Here is a 20,343-nt window from a genome sequence, read left to right on the forward strand (position 1 = left end):
CTCTTGCCTTGGAAATTCAGAGTACATTTGCATTACAGGAAGTGAGTCTAGTTTGGGGGATGGGGGAAGGAAAGCAGGACCTGGGAACCAGATTGGAACTTGGCGATAAACCCACAGAATGGTGGATTGAACACCAGTGAGAAAACAACAAATAAAGAAGGCACAGAATCTCAGCACCTGGTGTACAGATGGTTACTATCCCAGAAGCCCATTGTCAAGGCTAGAGCCACCTCGAGACTGGTCGTGAGCCCAGCCCCCCTGTGAAGACACTCAGGCGAAAGAGCCCGCTGAATGTTCTCCAGTGCTGCAGGACTCATCTGTGAAAGCAAGAGAGCATTTAGCTTGCCAACCTGGGTTTTGGGTAGAATTAACTCAATTCTTTCCTTTATTATATTAGCAAGAGTTACTTAAATACTTACAAATACTCTGCTTGTTTGATTTTCTTCTGCACAAGAAGATTTGGATTATTAGAAGGAACCAGCTATTTTAAAATCATAATTGTAATTTGAAGTGTTGATGAAAATATTTATGAGTGCAAATAGTATTAAACGTTTAAGGATACTTTACAATTTTAACCATATGAATCAATATCAAAGACCCAATGAAAGTGATCATAATTATTTTTATGCACATTTCCTAGATTGATAGAGTAACAAGATTAGAAAGTTAAATTTAAAGTCTTAAGAACCTGGGCGCCTGGGTGGCTCAGTCGGTTAAGGGGCCGACTTCAGCTCAGGTCACGACCTCGCGGTCCGGGAGTTCGAGCCCCACGTCAAGCTCTGTGCTGACCGCTCAGAGCCTGGAGCCTGTTTCAGATTCTGTGTCTCCTTCTCTCTCTGACCCTCCCCTGTTCATGCTCTGTCTCTCCCTGTCTCAAAAATAAATAAAACGTTAAAAAAATTAAAAAAAAAAGTCTTAAGAACCTTAAGATGTAAGTTTTTAATAAACTGAATAGTAATTATAAGACAAGTGAAACTGTAGTAATGGGCATGCAAAAAATGCTGCCCTCAGACATTAAGGAATCCAGCTGAAAGGCTGACATATATTACTTAATCCTATTTTAATGCAGAAAGGACACAAATCCCTTACATATATTATCTCATTTAATTCTCATTTACGAGGTAGGTATTATTAAACCAACTTTACCCACAGAAGGATTGCTGTCACTCTCAGAGGTTAAGCCGCATCCCCAAGGTCGTGCACATGACAAATGGCATAGCCGGGGGTCGATTCCATCTTGTCTGACCCCAGGCTTATGTTCGATCCTCTCTGCCGCCTCTCTTCTCTGAGTGTTGACATGAACTGATTTACCAACGTGATTAACAGCAAGAAGGAGAGAGCGGAGCCGAGACTGACAGAGGTAATAGGGCCAGAGTTGGAAAAGAGAGACAAAGGGGCTGGCACTTTATTGCAGGTCGACTCAACAGGGGATGGTCGGACTGATCCACGAGTGGGTACATGATGCAGACATTGAAACGTTTCAAAAGTCGAGGGCTCACAACTTGAGAAGTTCCTGTAAGTTCTGATAAGTGCTGCTACTATTTTCTATTTAGATGAGGAATGTTAAGCCATGTAGTGGAGTATTTCGGGTGCATCTAAGTGAGTAGGAATATGGTCTGTTATTAATAAATAAAGCAACTGTTTCATAATTCAAGAGTGTCTGCTCATTTGTCAGTGGATTAATTCATTAAGAAATCACTGCAAAACCTGACCCACAGGAAGAGATGTGGTGACTCATAAATCCCCAGCGTGGAGGGACCCCACACTCCTGAAACCACAAGTACATTTCTGAAGCCAGAGAATATTTCACAGACCTGGCACAGGACCTCACATCAATACCCCTGAGTTCTGTGCCTGAAAATGACAAGTTAATTCTTGTATTTTTTTCTGTACGTTAACTGGTTTTGAATTTCTTTTCCCACAAAGCCCTAATTTGTCACCATTTGACTCTGAAGCAGATGAGTGTTTGTCTCAATCTTCTCAGCCCACATCAGTCCTGTGATGAATCAGGCTCAGATTACACCCTTGTGCGGATGAACGTAAGACAGGAGCCACCATCACAAGACTGCAGGGTGCGGGCCATCGGGTCAGAATTCTGCTCTGCTAGGCACAGACAGAAATGTTCGCTGCCCTTTTGGGACTCCCGGTGTGGGGACGGTCGGGCCGATGTGGGGACAAACATAAAGGGTAGACCCTGACCGGAGCTACTCATTTGTTTCTCTGTTCACACTGCGGGCGATAGCAGGGTGCGGGCATTCTGCAAAGACCTTGCATCCGTCAGGGAACAAAACAGACGAAGACGTTTGGCTTAAGACCGACCCTCGGGGGGAAGGCGGACAAGAACCAGAATGATGAGCTGTAAACACACTGTATCAGACCTTAGGAGAAGTGCCCTCGGGGGGAAAAGAAAAACCACGGAGGGAAGGGAATTGCAAACACAGAGCGCTGCAGGCCGTAGGACTGTAGGACTGGCAACATAACGCGCGTGGCCAATGCGAGCTGTTCCCCCGAAGTAGAAAGACGAGACCCGGCTTTCAGGACACAGGGAGTCACCGTAGGCCCCCAGCCGCTGTCCGTGACCTGTGCTGCCCTGCTCCCCCTCCCTGCCCCCAGCGCGCTGCTCGTGGAAGCTTCTGGGAGCTTTGGGGACGCAGGAAAGCAAACCCTCCAGCCGCGAATGCAAAAACGAGCCGTCTCTATGTGGCCAGGAGGTAGCCCAGCCACAGCAGAGACAGTACATCGGTGCTAAAACTCGCAGAGCTGTCCCAGAAGTGAAGACTGCCCTCACATGCGTTCTCAAGTGGCTTCTGCAGGTAGGAAACCAGGCCCCACTGGGTTCATGAGATGGAGACCGTCACCAGAGGGACTGCCCCTGCCCTCCCCGCTTTGTCGCGGGGAAGTTAACCTCATGTTTCTGAGGCGAAAACCAGGGAGGGCTGCAGGGGCCAGTACCGCACGTGCTGGGCTGACCACAGCGTGTCGCACGGTGACCCCCTGGCTCCCCTGTTGGTGCCTGTGCCCGAGGAGGAAGCTCATTCACGCACGGGGCGTGTCCAGGCTCTTGTCCTACGTGCGTGTGCACGACCAGCCCACCTGTACATGGACGGCGAACCCCTCTCCGCATACGCCCCTAACCCTGAGCGACAGAGGGCCCCCCCCCCCCGCCCCCGTGCCCCTGCTCGGAGAGTCACATCCGGGGACTCATTCCGCACCGTCTCCTTGTTTGCTGAGAATAAATGGTCCTTTGTGTGACAAGGGCAGCTGCTGTTTGAACCCGTGACTCACCCAGGAGAGAACCGAGGAAGGAGGATGGTTGGGTTACAGAACCACTTCCAGCCGGGCCTGGAGGGGGGACTAGAAGACACGGTCAGAGGTAAGGCCAGGGCTGGAGCACCTCACGAGGGGGCGGGGCGGGGGGGGGGTGGGGGACCTGGCTCTAACTCTGAGTGAACTGGCAGGGCATGGGGGGGGTGCTCAGAAGAGTGTCCTCAGGCTTTGCTGGATGTGATTGGAGGGGACCAAGGGCAGGGGACCAGAGCTCGGGGAGGGGGCTCCCGCCTGGGCAGCGTGGAAGTGAAGGCATGTATTTGGCTTTACATGAACAGAGAGCCCACAGGATTAGTGACGGACAGGCTGTGAACCGTGAGAACAAGAGAAGGGTCAGGACGACTAAGCAGCTGGAGGAGAGGCCACCAAGTTGGCACCACCTGGGACGCCGTGGGGGCCGAGGGCAGAGCAGGCTGTGGGGGAACGCCGCGGGCTCACTTTCCGGCATGTGTTACGCTTGCGACGTGTGTGTTCATCCAAGGACAGACCTGAAGCATCACAGTCGTCAATAACATACAGCAGGTGTATCGTAATCTACACTGACAGGCTGCCTCCTCCTGCTACTTGTGAGAGCCCGGGGTTACTGTCTGTACATAAGTGTGTCTGACCTGGAGAGGGGCAGTTTGGGGCCGGAGCCTGTAAACTCTGAAGGAGCATCCAACGATGAGCAGGTGATGGGGGTAAGAGTGTCTCAGCGGGTCTAGGAGAAAACTGGGCAAACGTGAGTGAAGAAGGGAACGGATTAAGGTGACAACAGACAGAATTACGTGAGGAAAGGAGGCTCGATCGGTATTGTAGGAAGTGGGTCAGGAACACAGAGGAGAGAGGTGTCTGCAGAGGACTTTGGTCCAGGGTCCCAGAGCTGAGCCCGGAGACCTGCGGGAGGGTGTGCGTTCCCCACGGACCGGGGGTCAAGAACTCTCTGGCCGGTCCACCCAGGAAGTGAAGCCAGACTTGGCCCTCAGGCCAGAAAAGGGGTACGACCCTGACTTGACTTCTCTCTGTGTCGTTCGTTCAGTGATTTATTCGTTCCTCAAGCAGATATTTACTGAATGTCTAAGATGGCCAGGCCCTGGGCGAGGGAGGAATATGCATTCAGACAAGGTTCCTGCTTATCCTCCAGCAGAAGAGACAGAAAAGTGAACGGGCCGCTAGAATACCGAGTGGGCGGTGAACACGTCCCAGAGCAGGCACGCAGAGCTGGGGAGACACACAGCAACTGACCGTGCTTGGGGAGGTCAGGGAAGACCTTCAGAGGAGGTGCTTCTAAGCTGAAGCTCACACGGTAAATACTTCCTGAGCAAAGAGGAAGAGGGTTCCCGTCCAGGTGCAAGGTACATACACCGTGTGCAAAGCTGTAAAGGGGATGCAGCTCGGCTTTCTATCCGCGTCAGCCCCTGAGTATGGCATCCAGGAACTTCAGAACTTCAGGCCTTCTGCCATCTCACCATGTCCCGCCCTCAGCGCTAACCCCAGACAAACCCAACCGCTTGGAGTTATCTATGTAAGCCGGTGTCCTCTGGCTCCTCCAGCCCTCCTGTCCCCACATTGGGCACAGGGTCTACAAGGTCATCTCAGGTTGAACCAGGATTAGGACCATGGTAGCTCAAAGTCCTACACAGGCTGATTCATAGGGGAGCATCATCCTTGGAGCAAAGCTGGTCTATGGAAAAAGGAAAAGCAGCAAACATTCAGGCTCAGGCTAAGAATGAGAGGGAGAGACAGAGACAGAGACAGAGAGGCTGAACCCTCCCATTCCTCAGGAAGGCTGTCCCGAGATTGTATTCCATGAGAGTCCCCAAGCCTCTTATTGTAGATCGACTCGAATTAACCTCCCAACACAACGATTCTTGGCTTAGACATAAGTGGGAGTGGGCACAAACCATGGAGAACGTGTGGAATTGGTGGTGGGGACCCAGCAAGGCAGAGGAAAATGTCTGGTCAAGGTGAAGCCAACAGCCCTTGAGGGGAGAAGAAGCAGCTGGTTCCACTACTGAAACTCCAGCTGTGGGCTCTCTGAGGGCAAAGTTTTAGGGTCTTGGGATGGAAAGTAAAGGTGTCTGAAGTTGTTGGTTACTTCTTGTCATCTAAAGTCTACCAGGAAAAGCATATTTTACGATCCATGTTTCCTTACTGGAAATAAGGGGAAAACAGTAAATAACTCTGTTGCCAGAAGCCCTTCCAGCCTGTGATTCACATTCAAACTATGAAAATGTCTAAAGGGAGCAACCACAGCACTTTGATGCTCTGCCCTCCTGGGTGTCAGCAGGAGTGGGGTGTTCTCAGGATGATAACAGGACAGGGGACATGGAGAACTTGAGGGCTGGGAGAGATCTACCTGCTCAACCTATCCCTTCAAATCTCTTCTCATTATTGCATTTCACGAGATCCCTCAGGTTCTTTAAAATAAACTTCCTCTTAATTAAGTCAGTCATTCTTTCCAATGAAATGGTTCCCCATGAAAACAAAGATGTCATATTCCCAGCTGACTTGCTCCTGAAGATCCAGCTCAGGGATTGCCTTCTCCGGAACACATTCTTTGACCTGTCCACCTTGCCTTCTGGCTGTGTTCAGTCTTCCTCTTATGTGTACCCAGTAATCCACAATGTGCAGTAACTATCCTCACACATGTCCTACGTTGGACTGTCCTCAGTGCCCAGCACCATGCCTGCCTCTTAACAATTGCTTATTAAGCTTTTATTGAATGAATGAATGAATGAATGGAGTTTGGGAAGGAAGCAATGCTTGATCCTAGATGTTCTTCAGCCAATTGGAGTCTAGCAGGCCACGCATGGAGGATAAGGGAACAGCATGTGCAGTGGTGTAAAAATGACATACCTTTATCCATTTTGGGCAATCACAAAGAATTGGTTGGACTGTAGTGAAGAAAAGATTTTTTTCCCTGAGTTATATCGTAAAGGGAAGAGTATTAAGAATTCAACTTGCTATTACATAGCTGAAAACATTGCATTTCAACTAATAAGGGTGACAACAGAGAAAACACTCCTCAAAACATATTAATTAATTCTGTCAGCGAATAATTCAGCAGTAAATTCATTTGAGAAGTCATCAGGCTATGAACAATACATTGAATTATTAACTTCAGCAAGCATCACCTCCTGCACACACAGTATATTTCCTAAGCCTTTCTGAAGTAGATTAAAACAGGGGCATAGAATCGGGTGATAAGTACTGGGCCTTCCAGACTCACCAGAGAGCTGCTTCAAGATCCACACCCATCATTCGCTCCATATTGGTCAGTAGAAAAAAAGCTGCTTTGGGGGAAATCCCGCCCTGGGATACGGTCCTGAAAAGTGTCAGGTCACAGAACAACAGCTGATTCGTAACATAACTGCATTTATTAATAAAAACTCCTTAGCATGATTAAGAGGAAACTGTTTCACTTTCCCGAGATATAACTAAAGGTGAGTATGTAATGACACATGGCTTCCTGGCCATGATTTATGCAACTAACGAATTTGCTGCCTTGCCATTTACTTACTATTCGAATCACATCTAGCCGGTGTCAGTGAAGGTGACGATGACATTACACCTTAGAGTATGGCTGCTTCTCGGGCGAGCTTCCAAAATTAGTAAAGGAGGTAACTCACTGCGTTAGTTTATGTGCAGGTAGCCAAAAATTATGTTGACGTTGACTTGCTGTACGTCACTGCATAATAGCAATTTCTTCAAGAATCATAATTAATTTGTAGATAGTTTTTTACTATCAATATCTGGCATATTGACATGTTCTCATCAGGACTCATCATTGCAACAGTTTTGCTTCCAAGAATTAAAACAAATAAAAATGTAGGGGCTCGATTTCCTCGTGTCCAATGTAAAATGGCCAACGTAGATGATTTTAGGTGTCTTCTCCCTCTCGGAGCAATGAATGCTCAATGGGCAGCTATTACACAGTAAGCATGATGTATATTTGCATTTGGGGATTCACGTATCCCTAAAACCGTCACGGAAAACCATAATGTTGTTGTTTGCATTTTATATGCGAGACAATGAGGTATCAGAAAGGTTAATATGCCTAAGGCCTAAAAAGCTACGAAATTGAGTTTTGAATTCAAATCTGCCTTACGTGGAGATTAGATTTCCTTCACATCCAATGCTGCCGCCGGGTCTGTGTTCTGTGTCTGTGTACATCTATTATAAGTCTACGTTTGCGATCAAGCCGCCTGGAATATCAGTCAGTGGGAGTAAATCGAGTTTGTAATGCACGCATACATTTTGGTTAATATTCTAAAGGCAAATCTATCTTCGTATTTCAAGAAAATACTAACTGCAGACCCAGAAAATGGGTTTCGGGTCTGTGAACCCTGGTTAACTTGTATCACTAGGTAGTACCTGATGGTGCAGATACTCTCAAAGGTCAGGAGGTAATGATAATTACCATATGCAGTCATTCAATTTACAAAGTACCTGCCTGTTCAATCACATCGTAAAAAGAAAAAAAAAAGGGGGCTAGGCATTATAATTTCTTTTTGCAGATGATAACATCCAAGATTGCTCAACTGTGATTCAAACCCATGTCGTTTGAGTCAAAATGCTGTGGTTTTTCTACCACACCTTTTGGAGGGGACCTGAAAGAAAATTCTCTTATCCATACCCTCCCCAAATACAAGGTGACTGTCCACGCTTCCTACAGTAGGAAGCCACTGTTGTGTGAGCAAACGCCGGTGTCGAAATGCACTTTGATCTTGGAAACGGACAGCCACATACTGGTGCCTCGGAGGAGGTGATATATGTTTCCATCTCCAAAGTGTGGAAGCATCCAGCCTCCCTGTGGCCACCCACCCCCACCCCAGCAGCTTCCAGGGTGCTGGAAGCCAAGCGTGGGTCTTTACGCCTGGTGGAACTGACCAAACGTTCCCTTTTCCCATTTAAGGAAACTGCTGTTCTGTCTCATGCTTCCCTCAAAACTGGTTCCTTTCCCCTCTTCGCCAAAGATGCCTGTCATAACCTCCCCCAAGTGTTCTCAGGTTTTTCCACAGTTGGAAAGAGATCTTGCCTTCGATCAAGTCGCTTTTGATTGCAGTCCTGAAGACACCTGTGAACTAGGGCATACAGAGCTCTTGGCAAGGTCAGGGCAAACTATGAGACAAAAAATGCAATTTTACATCCCAATATATTATCCTATGACATCTATTGTCTATAGAATTGTATGTATGTATTCTTTTGCAGGCACTGTGCTAAGTATATCTGTGTATATAAAGTTACACAGGTTTGCATATTTATAGATACCGAGTCATGAAGATCAATATATATCTACACGTATATATAAAATATGCAAAACACACTGGTCCCCTTTTATACGGAGACTGTGCTAACCCCGCGGTATAAATGACGATGTAGGCTTGCTTTTGCAACCTTGGCAGAGGGCAGAGGACTCCGGGGGATTTGAGGGGCTCTGTGATCTCGGGCTGATCTCCAAGGACAGGGAAGAAAGCACCCGATGCTCTGTTGCGTAGCTTGTAGGATAGAGGCTTCTCAGGGCTTCTGGCTCTTCTCTTTGGAAACTATTTCTCTAAACACCTTTATGCCCTAGTCACCATATCTGTACACATTCTCCCCTTTCGAAAGCTGTATGGCCTGGGAATATCCCTAGTTTCCTTTCCCCAAACCATGGAGGGGAACCATAACATCAGCTTCAGCAAAGAGGGATGGTGCCACATCACCGGCTTTTCAACAATAATTTCCTAGGAGAACAAAGAAATGCATCCCAGCGTCAAGCATATGAAGAGGTCTTCGGGGATCAATTAAGATTCTCTCAGGCCTGAGGGATTGGGTGGTGGCATGGAGACGTTATCATAGACATGACACAAGTAACAGAACCGGCCTGGTGTCTCACAGCATCTCCCCGTTAGGGAGGCCAAGTCTCCATACCCAGAGCGTGTGTGACTTATCCGGCGACAGAGCACCGTGGAGGTTGGTGGACTAGAGTTGCACAGACTCGTGACAGTAAGTGCCTCCAGGTTGATGCGTCCGTCATTTCTACCCGGAAGGAAACCATGACGTCTGAAGGAACCAACAGGTGCAACGTGTCTGTCAGATGTCTGGCACACACAAAGTGATTGTCCATGAAGCCACCATGTGGCCACGGGGAGGGAGAAGATACGGATCGGGGCAAAGCTTTCCCTCATGTCACTCCCAAAACAAAAATTATTAAAACATTAAACCTCTGGCTAAAGGTCACTTCAAGACCTGTAGGAGCAAAAAACTAGAAAAAAAAATGAGACTCAAATTTAATTATAAAATGAAAGAGGCTGAATTTCCAAGCATAAAAAATACGGAGCAAGAGGGATATTCCAAGACTCAACTTCATATGCAAAGACACAAACATGCTTGAGTCCTTGCATAGAGCAGCATGAAGTGACCAAGAAAACCTTGGAAATAATTTGCCTATTTGGAAATAGTCGGGAGTCAGCTGACGTGCTCACACTCTCAAAAGCCCTCCTAAATCTGCCATTCCCCCCAGGGGATACACAATGGAGGAATCATTTCCACAAAACTACATCCGAAAGGGGATTATGGGGGAAAAAGAAGCTCCCAGAGGAAAAAAAAAAAACATTCAGACATGAAAAGCACTAAAATTCTAACATGTCTTGGGCTTCTTGGAAACTATACAAAGTTTCGGCATTGCTAGGCTTTGGGTAGGATTTAATCCCCAGCTTTCTGGTCCCAATTTGTATGTTTTCCTCTCCACTTTCAAATCTCTCACATGCCGGCACTAGCCAAGGAGCTCATGTGTTCTGCTGTGAATACCTAACTGGAAATTTCAAGATTCAGGACACCATGAGTCTTTGAAGCTGTCTGCTGAACTGAAACTTAATTTAAAACTCGTTGTTGTTTTGGGAAGAGATGTAACAAAAAGCTATTTTAAGTGACCAGTGTCCGATCCACGTCAGCATTCCTGAAGTTGGAGGGAAAAACACGGTTTACATCGGGAGCTCTGCACCCAGACCAGGAGCAGAAGGTTGAGTCCCAGCTCTACGTGCTTCCTCCGACCAGGTCCTCCCCCCACCCCTGTCCCTTCAGAGTCATGACCGCGGGCCTGTGGGCAACCTCCCTGCTGCCCAGGGTCTTGTGGGGAAGACCAGAGTGCTGGGCTAGACCCGTGGTTTTTGAACTTCGTTCCACTGGATCCTCCCTGTGGCACAGACGTCCGGGCTTTGCTAGTGGAGAGGAGACAGGGGACCAGGTGGGAGTGAGGCAGGTGAGGCTCTGTGTCCCTCAGATTTCCCAGAGGGATTTTGTTTAAAGGATACTGTCATTTACAAAAGTGGGAAAACCTGTAGACCATAGGGTACGTAAGCTGTCGCCACATTGAATATTTCATGAGACTCGTCCTGGGTGATATCTTTGTAATGCCTTGCCCAATCCCAGAAGGTCACATGCTCTCGAGTTAACCTCGTGACCCTTGCTTCTCACTGGCCCGGAGGGTGGGGTGCATCCTCTTCACACTGACCAGATTCCCTAGGAGTCAGGGGGGATGTGCTATCCCTTGACATTGTGCACACAACCTCTGACATAAAAGCTTCTTCCAGTATTTTCCTTGCCTGTACTGAAGTCAGTTCAACCGTTGGTGTTCTTTGGTCTCAGCCCTACCCTTCATCTGATGCCCATGAGAAGGAGAGGCTTTGACCTTGGTGAGAACTTCTTCCAATTCCTCTCACGGTCTTGAACTCACGTACTAGTCCACTTATGAGGAAGTTGTGGCTAGGTAATTAGGGAGAAAATGAGCCCTTTCACGTCAGTCCAAAAGATATTGAAGCGATATTTATACACAAGGTGTTGTTCTTAGCGTGGCGAGGAAAGCAGAAGTTGCTACGGTGAGAAAAGTCCAGAGAAAGCTGTCTAGCCAGGGTGGGAAAGGCAGGGGCACCATCAGGTGCTGGAGGGGAAAAGAGGACACAGGTGTTTCTCAGCTTCGTATCTCATTAAACACTTTGGAGGAAGGAGGCTGGGGTGTGAGCAGAGGAATCCACGGACTTAGATCAGCTTTTCTCACCAAGGGCCAGAAGGATAGCCCCCAAGACACATATTCCCACATGGACACACAAATGAACATTTTCATGACATAGCCATGTATTTATTCCAATATGCATACAAAACTAATAACCATTAAACGATGATTTTTACAGACATGATAGCCTATAATGAGGCAAACTGTAACTTAAGGAAAAATACAAAAGTAATACTCCAGGTGGCACTAAGATTTGGCAAAAACTATGATAGAGATAGGAGGGTTAGTGAACGTTAGGAAATTTAGGGTTGGACCAGCTGTATAGTCTCGTGCATCCTGGCACTTCCTGGTAAATCTAATCTGAGCAGCGTTGTATGGACTTCTGTTAAAGCCACCTTAAGATATCTCATACGATGTCTGTTTACTAATTAACTCCCTCCCATGGGAACTGGTGCCCAGAAGATGCTGAATACGATCATGTGGATGAATGAATGCAAAGATACGTGAACGAATGCGTACATGAGAGAATAATTGCAGCCCAGCCCTAACGAGCATGTGCTCGCATCAACGGGAACGAGGATGATTAAAAATAAGACAGCAGAGGGGCCACAGGTGGCTCAGGCCGTTAAGTATCGGACTTCGGCTGAGGGCATGATCTCACGGTTCGTGAGTTCGAGTCTAGCAGGTGATGAGCTTGAGACCCACGCCCCTGACCCATCAGGTGAACCCCACTTCTCTCTCTCTCTCTCTCTGCCCCAGAAGACTCAAAATAAGACAATAAGACTTGGTCTTTGGCCAGCCCCTGCCTCCTCTGGTACATTGTGACAGGTTTCAGAGAAGGGTCATATTTCTCCCATGATGCCAATGGGCAGTGTCTGCACAGGGTGGGAGTTATCTCACCAGACCTGGACGAGGGCTTCTGAGCCAAGGTTCTCAAATCCTGGGCCCACGTAAAGACGGAGACCGTGGGCTGTGGAAATAGTATACTAGACAGTTTGGCAAAGGCAAAAGGTAGCAAAGCCTACCTTTTCACATGATCACGGAATACTTACTCTACCATCTCTGACAAGGCCCTGTTCAAAAAGGACAGACAGGAACTGGAGAAAACCAATGTGTCTCCTTCACACTCACGGACTGTTTGATATTAATCATAAGGTTGCGACACCGAGTGGATCCAAATAATCTGTGTGGCGTCACCGTTTCTGATAATTGCCGGAGGTATTCATCACTAATCAAAGAGGATGTTACGCAATGTGAGCCAGCCAGCCTCCAGCTTTCTGGAAACACAGACTATATAAAGAGGGAGCTTTTCCTAGTTGAGGTACTTCAACAGCAGGCAGGTGGAGAGCATCAGAGGCCTTCACCAGAGAAGAAAAGCCAAGGTCAGCATGGCCAGCCTTCCTCTGCTGCTGCTGCTCCTGCTGCTCTGGGGCGTGGGGTCCCACGGTTTCCCAGCAGTGACCTCAGACACACAAGAGAAAGATGTGGAGATGGTCCAGGTAAATGCTGAATTTCACATGCCAGAAACGAAGAGCCTTTATCTGCATTTTCCCATGGCTTTATAGAGAAGCAGTAGTAGCATAAAGGGGCTTAAGGAATGAGCTTTATTGATTAATAAATAAAGGGTGGGTTTCTTACGAGGAGAAACTTGTGGTGGGAAGGGTCCTCTCCCCAGAACAGATTCTTTTCCCTTTTCCTGTCGGAGGGAACTAAAGGAGCCAATTGTAATTCTGACTTCATGCTATTGAGAGGTCAGGAGATTCCTACTCTGAGATTAGTTTCCACCAATAACAAGGACCCTGAAATCCAAGCACAATCTTTAAAAGTGGCTCTCCACTTCTGTGAAAACTTCATATTGTCAATCTTCAGAGAAGAGAAAGTTCTCATCTGGTGGTTTCAGTACCTTTATCTTTCCTCAGAAATACCTGGAAAACTACTACAATCTGAAGGACGACGGGAAGAAAATGGTAAAGCAGAGAAACCATAGCCCAGTGGTTGAGAAGCTGAAGCAAATGCAGAAATTCTTTGGGCTGAAGGTGACTGGGCGGCCAGATGCTGAGACCCTGCACGTGATGCAGCAGGCCAGGTGTGGGGTGCCCGACGTGGCTCCCTATGTCCTCACTGAGGGGAACCCTCAATGGGAGCACACAGACCTGACCTACAGGTAACCAGAACGGGCACCAGAGCGAGGACTCTATTCCCCATCAGAGCCATGGCAGAGGAGGTCTGACATGTCTCTGTTTTATTTCACGTGAAGGATTGAAAATTACACACCAGATCTGCCAAGAGCAGAGGTGGACCGTGCCATTGAGAAAGCCTTTCAACTCTGGAGTGATGTCTCACCCCTGACCTTCACCAAGGTCTCTGAGGGTCAAGCGGACATAATGCTATCCTTTGTGTGGGGAGGTAAGCCCTTCTTGTAGCAGGAAACTCTTCTCACCTTCCCTTTGCCTTGACCCTAGATCCCTTCAGCTGCTGGAGGACCTTGCTCAAGAGGAGTGTTGCTTTTACAGGCTGAAGGAGGGACTATGCCACACTGGGTGGGAATCTGTTGCCCTCTCAGCAAAGCTGACCCTCCTGGGTTAGCCGGAGTTAGAGCCAAGAGGGACACCTGTTGAATTCTGTTTCTGGCAGATCACCATGACAATTCTCCCTTCGATGGACCTGGAGGGAACCTCGCTCATGCTTTCCAACCGGGCCCAAATCTTGGCGGAGATGTCCATTTCGATGAAGACGAAAGGTGGACCAACGACTTCAGGGGTGAGCCAGCTAATCCTGTCTCTCTTGATCCCCCCACCCCTCCTCAGTTCATTGTAATACTGGTTGGCTTAACTGAAAAGGTGCATTAGTAGAAGTATGTATTTTTCCACTACGAACACCCTTCCCAAAGAATTGCAAACAGGGTCTACTGGAACTTTTAGATTTCAACTTGTATCGCGTGGCCGCTCATGAGTTGGGTCATTCCCTCGGACTCTCTCACTCGACTGATATTGGGGCTCTGATGTACCCCAACTACATCTACAGTGGTGACGTCCAGCTGTCTCAGGATGACATCGATGGCATCCAGGCCATATATGGTGAGTGTACAGAACAACACTGGGGACGAGGGGCCGTTAGAGAGGCCGTCAGTGGGGACCTTTAAGAAGCTGGCTTTGTGGTTCATGCAGCTTTCCAGCAGAACTAACTGCAGATCTCTTTCTCCTTTAGGACCCTCCCAGAATCCCATCCCTCCAACAGGCCCCCAAACCCCACAACCGTGTGACAGCAAGCTAACCTTTGACGCAATCACCACGATTCGGGAAGAAGTGATGTTCTTTAAAGACCGGTAGGACATCAGTTCCTCTGTGTTTTGTGTCTGTAACCACAACAACACTCATGACTAGGGGAACCCATGCGCTATACTCTGCCCCACATGTTGTCTTACGCTTACATGCATAATTAGAATTTTGATTAAGTGCAAGCAATTACATACATTTGCACAATGTGATGAACTTACGACAACTTCTCCCCTCACATGCGTTCTGTTGTTTGGGGCTCAGAAAAAAAACAAACAACAACAACAACATTGGAGTAGAAAATTCAGGAAATATAGTCCCATTTTGCAGATCAGTAAAGTAAGGCAGAGAGAAGGAAAGAGATCCTTTCGGCGCACGGAGTGGTGACAGAGAAGCAACTGAGCTTCTGGCTCGTACTGACGAGCTCTCTTCGTTCATGCCCACTCTCGTGATGAGATTCACGTTAGCACTTCGGTAGGAGAAGCCAGTGGTTTCCACAGCACCGTTATGCTGATGGGGGTTTTGTAGCCACCCTTAAATGTCACCCCTCTATCCTAGTAAAGATGCTCCCCCAAAGCCTGCGATCCCCAGAGACCTAGGGAAGGACAAGGAGCCGTTGTGGGGAAAATTCCCAAGAGTTCACGAGAGCCCTCCCTCGAGCACATATGTGGGGTCACGACATGCTTCTCTCCTCACAGCAGGGTCCTGGACCCCCCAGTACCGTGTGTGGCCTCAAAACATCCAGGGCTCCCTCCCAAGGAATAGGCCCGCTCTCTGTGTCATCCTGATTCCTAAAGGACCGTGTAAATTTATAACATAGTCCTTTTTTGAACGATGCAGTCCACAGAAAGAACAGCCCTGAAGAAGGACCAGGGCTTTGGCACAGAAAGTAGGGGTGCTTTGATGGGCTCACTTCTCAGCCGCTCTTGCTAGAGTCATGCCCGTGCTGTTTGACTGCTCTGTGGTCACATCCACCCCAGAATGCAGGGTGTTGGTCCCAAATGCTTTCCATCCTCTTCTCCCCTATAGATAAGGCTGCACGCAAACCATATAGGGTGTGGCTGAAAGCTAAGGAAGCAGCTGGCTTTAAAGGAAAGCTCTGAATAGAGCAGGACACCCCTAGCAAAGCAAGTGTTTGAGGGATTTCTTCAAGGAACAGGAGCAAGTCTAGGATTTGCAGGAACTCCTCTACCTGTGTCCTTTGTCATGTAAGTGGCACCAAAGCAGGAAGCTGTGGGAGGCTGGAGATGGCAGTGGATTTGCCCAGGGCCTCACCGCCAGGCAGAGGTGGGGCCGGACCACCACTTGGGCTCCTGACTGCCGGGCCCATCGTTCCCCGTGGCCTGTGGTCCGGACCCTTCTTCTGCGGCCGCGTTACAGTCTATGCTTTTCCATCACCCAGTCCCTGTGGACTGTAGGACCGACGGTGTGAGCCACCAGCCTAAGGGGACAATGGGACCGGCGGCCAGCTCTGAGTTTAAACTTGACTTTTGCCTTAGACACCTCCCTTCCCCTCCCTGACCCCTGTCTCTCCTCTGTGAGGTGCGAGCAGCACACTCTCGTAGGGTCTTGTGAGGAAAGGCGTGACGGGGGGAAGGGCCTGGGCTGGCAGGGGCACGGACGTGGCTGTGTTCTGCCACAGGCTCCTCGCGGCTCCGACGCCAGCTGTCAGACGGAATTGGTGCAAGCTGGTTGTCAATCACAGCCATTATTTGAGTAACTTAAATCATATTAATACCAAAGCCACTAAAGATAAGTGACACGGATGGTTGTGTAGTCACTCTACTGCAGTTGACTGTCCAGGTTCCTGAGGTTGTTTGTGCCGGACGTGCGTGGACGGCAGCAATGCTCTGGACTTACCAGTGCGCTCCTGGGAAGCCCCAGGACCCTGCCGTGGTGCTGTCACCGTGCAAGGGAGTGGACACCACGGGCCAGGCTTCCCCACCGCCGCCCGGACCCCAGCCCGGATGACGGACGTTCAACATTCACCAGGACCCTCTTGGCCGGCAGTAAACTCCCTTAGGTGTCAGCCCACGCTGGCTCCCCATTAGCTCAAATTTCTTTACTTTCTAATCATCAGGTTCTACATGCGCATAAGCCACTACTCCCCGGACGTTGAGCAGAATTTCATTTCTATTTTCTGGCCAAACCTGCCCAATGGACTTGAGGCAGCTTACGAAGCTGCAGAGAGAGACGAAATCCGGTTTTTCAAAGGTAATGTTTCTGCGATGGTTCCGTTCCGTGGATTAATGTTTCATCTGCTTCGGGGCTGAGATAGAAGACAGCTGTAGCTACTTTCTCTCCACCCACTTTGGGAAATCTGATGATCTTGCTTCTCACACCAGTGGGAGCTCATCACTGTAGCTGAGAACGGTACAGTGCAGCTCTGAGTTGTTTTCCATAAAGAGCATGTGACTACAGATATCCGTGTTCTGCTGCTTTATGAACCTGGAATTTTGAAAATGTTTTCTGTGTGGGGCTCTTTACAAATCTCCCCTGGAGGTGCTCAGGAATGAAAAGGAGAGACTGAGGCCAAAGTTAGAGAGAGGATAGCACAGACACATGAAGGGAGGGGGAGGTATCGTGGACATCCCTGAGGAGTCTGTTAAGACCACAGACTCTCGTTTAGCCTGACATCCTCAAGGTCTGTCCACGTCCTTCAGCTGCCGTGTACATTAAGGGGTGAGAAGTCCTGAATCATCATGAATTGAATGTGACAAGCTTCTTTGATTCTATCACAATGAAACGTAATCCAATGATGGGCTCCTGGCTTTGAAGGCACTGTGGCCAACATCACTATTTCTGCAAATAATATACGCAAACATTAAAGTACTTGACCCGGTCGTACACTCAAGGCAAAGGATCGAATGCAGTTTAGGTGGACAGAAAACTTGGAAACCGGCTTTCTATCCCTCAGATCATGAAATTAAATAGGAAATCAATTAATTTAATTTAGTTATTTAATTTTTAGAGAGGGTGTGTGTATGTGAGAAGGGGAGCAGGGCAGAGGAAGAGAGATTCTTAAGCAGGCTCCAGGCTCAACACAGACCCAATGCAGGGCTCGATCTCACAACACTGGGATCATGACTTGAGCCAAAATCCAGAGTCCGATCTTCAACCAACTGAGCCCCCCAGGCGCCCCTTAAGTAGGATGTCAGATGCACAAAGTTTCAAGCTGCTTTTTCATAAGGGGTATATGAGCATATCTGTGCAATGAGAATAATCCTGGCTTCAAGGTGGAAGACCAGTGTTATGTGACATGGGGCTTTTTAAGTCTAAATATATAGATCTGGACACAGCATAAATGAGTGTTTGGAACTGTATTCTAGCCAGATGCAATGGTTTTTGGTGACAAAGGCTGCAAGTCATTACAGACTGTGAGTCATTACAACACTCTGGCCTTTGGGAAGCCATTGGCGGGAACTTTCAGAGTCAAGGGGAAACCGCAGAAGCGAGCCTGGTGTCACGGAGGTGGCGCGATCAACGCTTGGGCCATTTCCAAGCTTGCTGCAGATGCAGATATTTAAAAAACATACTGATCTAATAGACCTTGGGCACAAAATTAGCTTAGGCATCTTGAAAAACCTCCCCGGATGGTTCTAACGTACAGATGAGACACTGCTCTGGCATGTGTAGCTGAGAACTTAGCTGGAAATCAGCCTACCGTCTTCTGGCGCCCTGGATAAGTATTTTCATCTCTGTTTTTTGATTGGCAGGCAATAAGTACTGGGCTGTCCAGGGGCAGGATATGCTGTATGGATACCCCAGGAACATCCACAAATCCTTCGGCTTCCCCAGAACTGTGACGAGCATCGATGCTGCTGTGTCTGAGGAAGAAACTGGGAAAACGTACTTCTTTGTTGGTAACAAGTACTGGAGGTAAAGACCGAGGACAGAAAGTGGTAGTGCACCAGCTCTTTCTACACAGAGGGAACATTCTAGATTGAACCGTGCCCACGGGAGTCTCTTACTGCCTTGACTAGCTGCTGTTTCTGTGAATGGCTGTAGCAAGTATCCAAGGCTATTCTTAAGAGATCATTGTGCAACACCCATACTGGGAATCCAGGGAATACGTGGGGCTACATTTGAAAAAGGACACCTAAGAAGGAGGGCATTTATCTTCACAGGGCCCTTCTGCCAGTAGAAATGTATCTTTGATTGCAGTTTGCCTTAATGGGATGTCGTGTGGTACTTCCTGGAGAATTAAAATTAGTGGTTGGCGTTCAGAGGGACCTTATAAATCTTTTCCATCCAGCATCCCATGTCACCCTCCCCTATGCCACACAACATCTCTGCAGTTAAAAGTTCTTAAAACACTCCTGCTGCCAAATTCCCTGTGATGACTTTGCGAAGTCTACACATTTGATGCATTCTGATGCCTCCAATTATTTTTTGACCAGGTATGATGAATATAAACAATCCATGGATGCAGGTTATCCCAAAATGATAGCAGATGACTTTCCTGGAATTGGAAGTAAGGTTGATGCTGTTTTCCAGAAAGATGGTAAGTGAATATATGAATATATTTCCTCTATGTTGTTGTGACAGAATAACATCAGTATTGTTATTAGGGGGATGGCAGACGCCAAAAATATTCTCACAAATGACAGGATTTTTCAAGAATTCAAGTCAAGCCTAGAAACCATTTGTATAACATAGTAAGTCTCTTTTCTTTTCTTTCTAGGATTTTTCTATTTCTTTCATGGAACAAGGCAATACGAATTTGATCCTAAAACTAAGAGAGTTCTGTCTCTCAAGAAAGCTAATAGCTGGTTCAACTGCAGAAATTATTGACCCACTGTTACAGCAGAAAAATATATTTCAAGAGCCTAAGGAAAGTGTCTTCCTGGAGAGCCATTTGTTTAAAAGAAATACAGAGCTGTTAGGTATAATCTTATTTATATCTCATTCTACATGCCTTTTTATGCTTTAGAATGCAATGTATTATGTACTGCTGTAATTTAGTTCCACAACTGAGAACTAAGACAGTCAAGTTCATGGGTTATAGATTCAAATGGGCCATTTCTGCAAAGAGGCTCTTTTCCAAAGTAGAAGACTCTCACCCTGATCTTGGAGTGCAGCTCTTCAAGAACAGAGACCAGAGATACAAGCCTTTGCCAGAGGAAAAGCAGTCCCCTAACATCTAAGCAGCCGCTAGAACATCCTTATATGCAAAGAACAACTTTTGTTACAGAAAATAAAGTGTTTTATGTTTGGAATAAGCCATGCATATCTCTACTGTTTTATAAACTTTCTAGTACATTTAAGTCATTACCTTGTTACTTCCTGGTGATAAAGCCATGCTTACAGAGACTAGTTTTCAAGTTTGAAGTGGGAATAGGCAAACTCTTCATGTGGGAAGTGAGGGTGCACAGGAAGGTGGAATATTCTCCCGTTTTCATGGAAGTTACATCATACGCAAGAGGTTAAAACCGATTTCCCATGTCCCATGTCAAGATTCCAAAACTGGTTTTAGGCAAAAGCATTGACAGCCTGGTAGAGTTGTTTAAGGGCATGTCCCTCACCCTCTGAGCATGAGGGAAGGCTCTGCTTTCCTAAGGTCCCACTCCTGGTAGCCACGGAGGAGGGACGGGCAGCGCCATCTAACTAGTCCTGGCCAGCAGATTGTGCCCAGAAGGGACCCATAATGATGTGGAGAACAAAGGCAAAAAGAATTGAAGATAAAATTAAATTTCCTTGGGGCGCTTGGGTGGCTCAGTCAGTTCAGTGTCCGACTTCGGCTCAGGTCATGATCTCACGGTCTGT

At 47.6% G+C, this 20,343-nt stretch overlaps 1 protein-coding gene and 1 long non-coding RNA gene across 2 annotated transcripts; both read left to right on the forward strand.

Moving 5' to 3' along the window:
* Positions 1-3,209: 3,209 nt before the first annotated feature.
* Positions 3,210-3,866, forward strand: LOC128311965 (uncharacterized). Its single transcript, XR_008290734.1, has 2 exons — positions 3,210-3,373; positions 3,606-3,866. It is a non-coding gene; the product is annotated as an uncharacterized LOC128311965 (long non-coding RNA).
* Positions 3,867-12,617: 8,751 nt separating this feature from the next.
* Positions 12,618-19,799, forward strand: MMP1 (matrix metallopeptidase 1). Its single transcript, XM_015073920.3, has 10 exons — positions 12,618-12,801; positions 13,222-13,466; positions 13,560-13,708; positions 13,937-14,062; positions 14,224-14,379; positions 14,510-14,627; positions 16,658-16,791; positions 18,294-18,456; positions 18,978-19,081; positions 19,262-19,799. The coding sequence occupies exons 1-10, from the start codon at positions 12,691-12,693 to the stop codon at positions 19,369-19,371; spliced, it is 1,416 nt and encodes a 471-aa protein (XP_014929406.2). The 5' UTR covers positions 12,618-12,690; the 3' UTR covers positions 19,372-19,799.
* The last annotated feature ends 544 nt before the right edge of the window (positions 19,800-20,343 follow it).

The sequence above is a fragment of the Acinonyx jubatus genome, chromosome D1 (assembly GCF_027475565.1).
Source record: "Acinonyx jubatus isolate Ajub_Pintada_27869175 chromosome D1, VMU_Ajub_asm_v1.0, whole genome shotgun sequence".
In the NCBI taxonomy this organism is placed as follows: Eukaryota; Metazoa; Chordata; class Mammalia; order Carnivora; family Felidae; genus Acinonyx; species Acinonyx jubatus.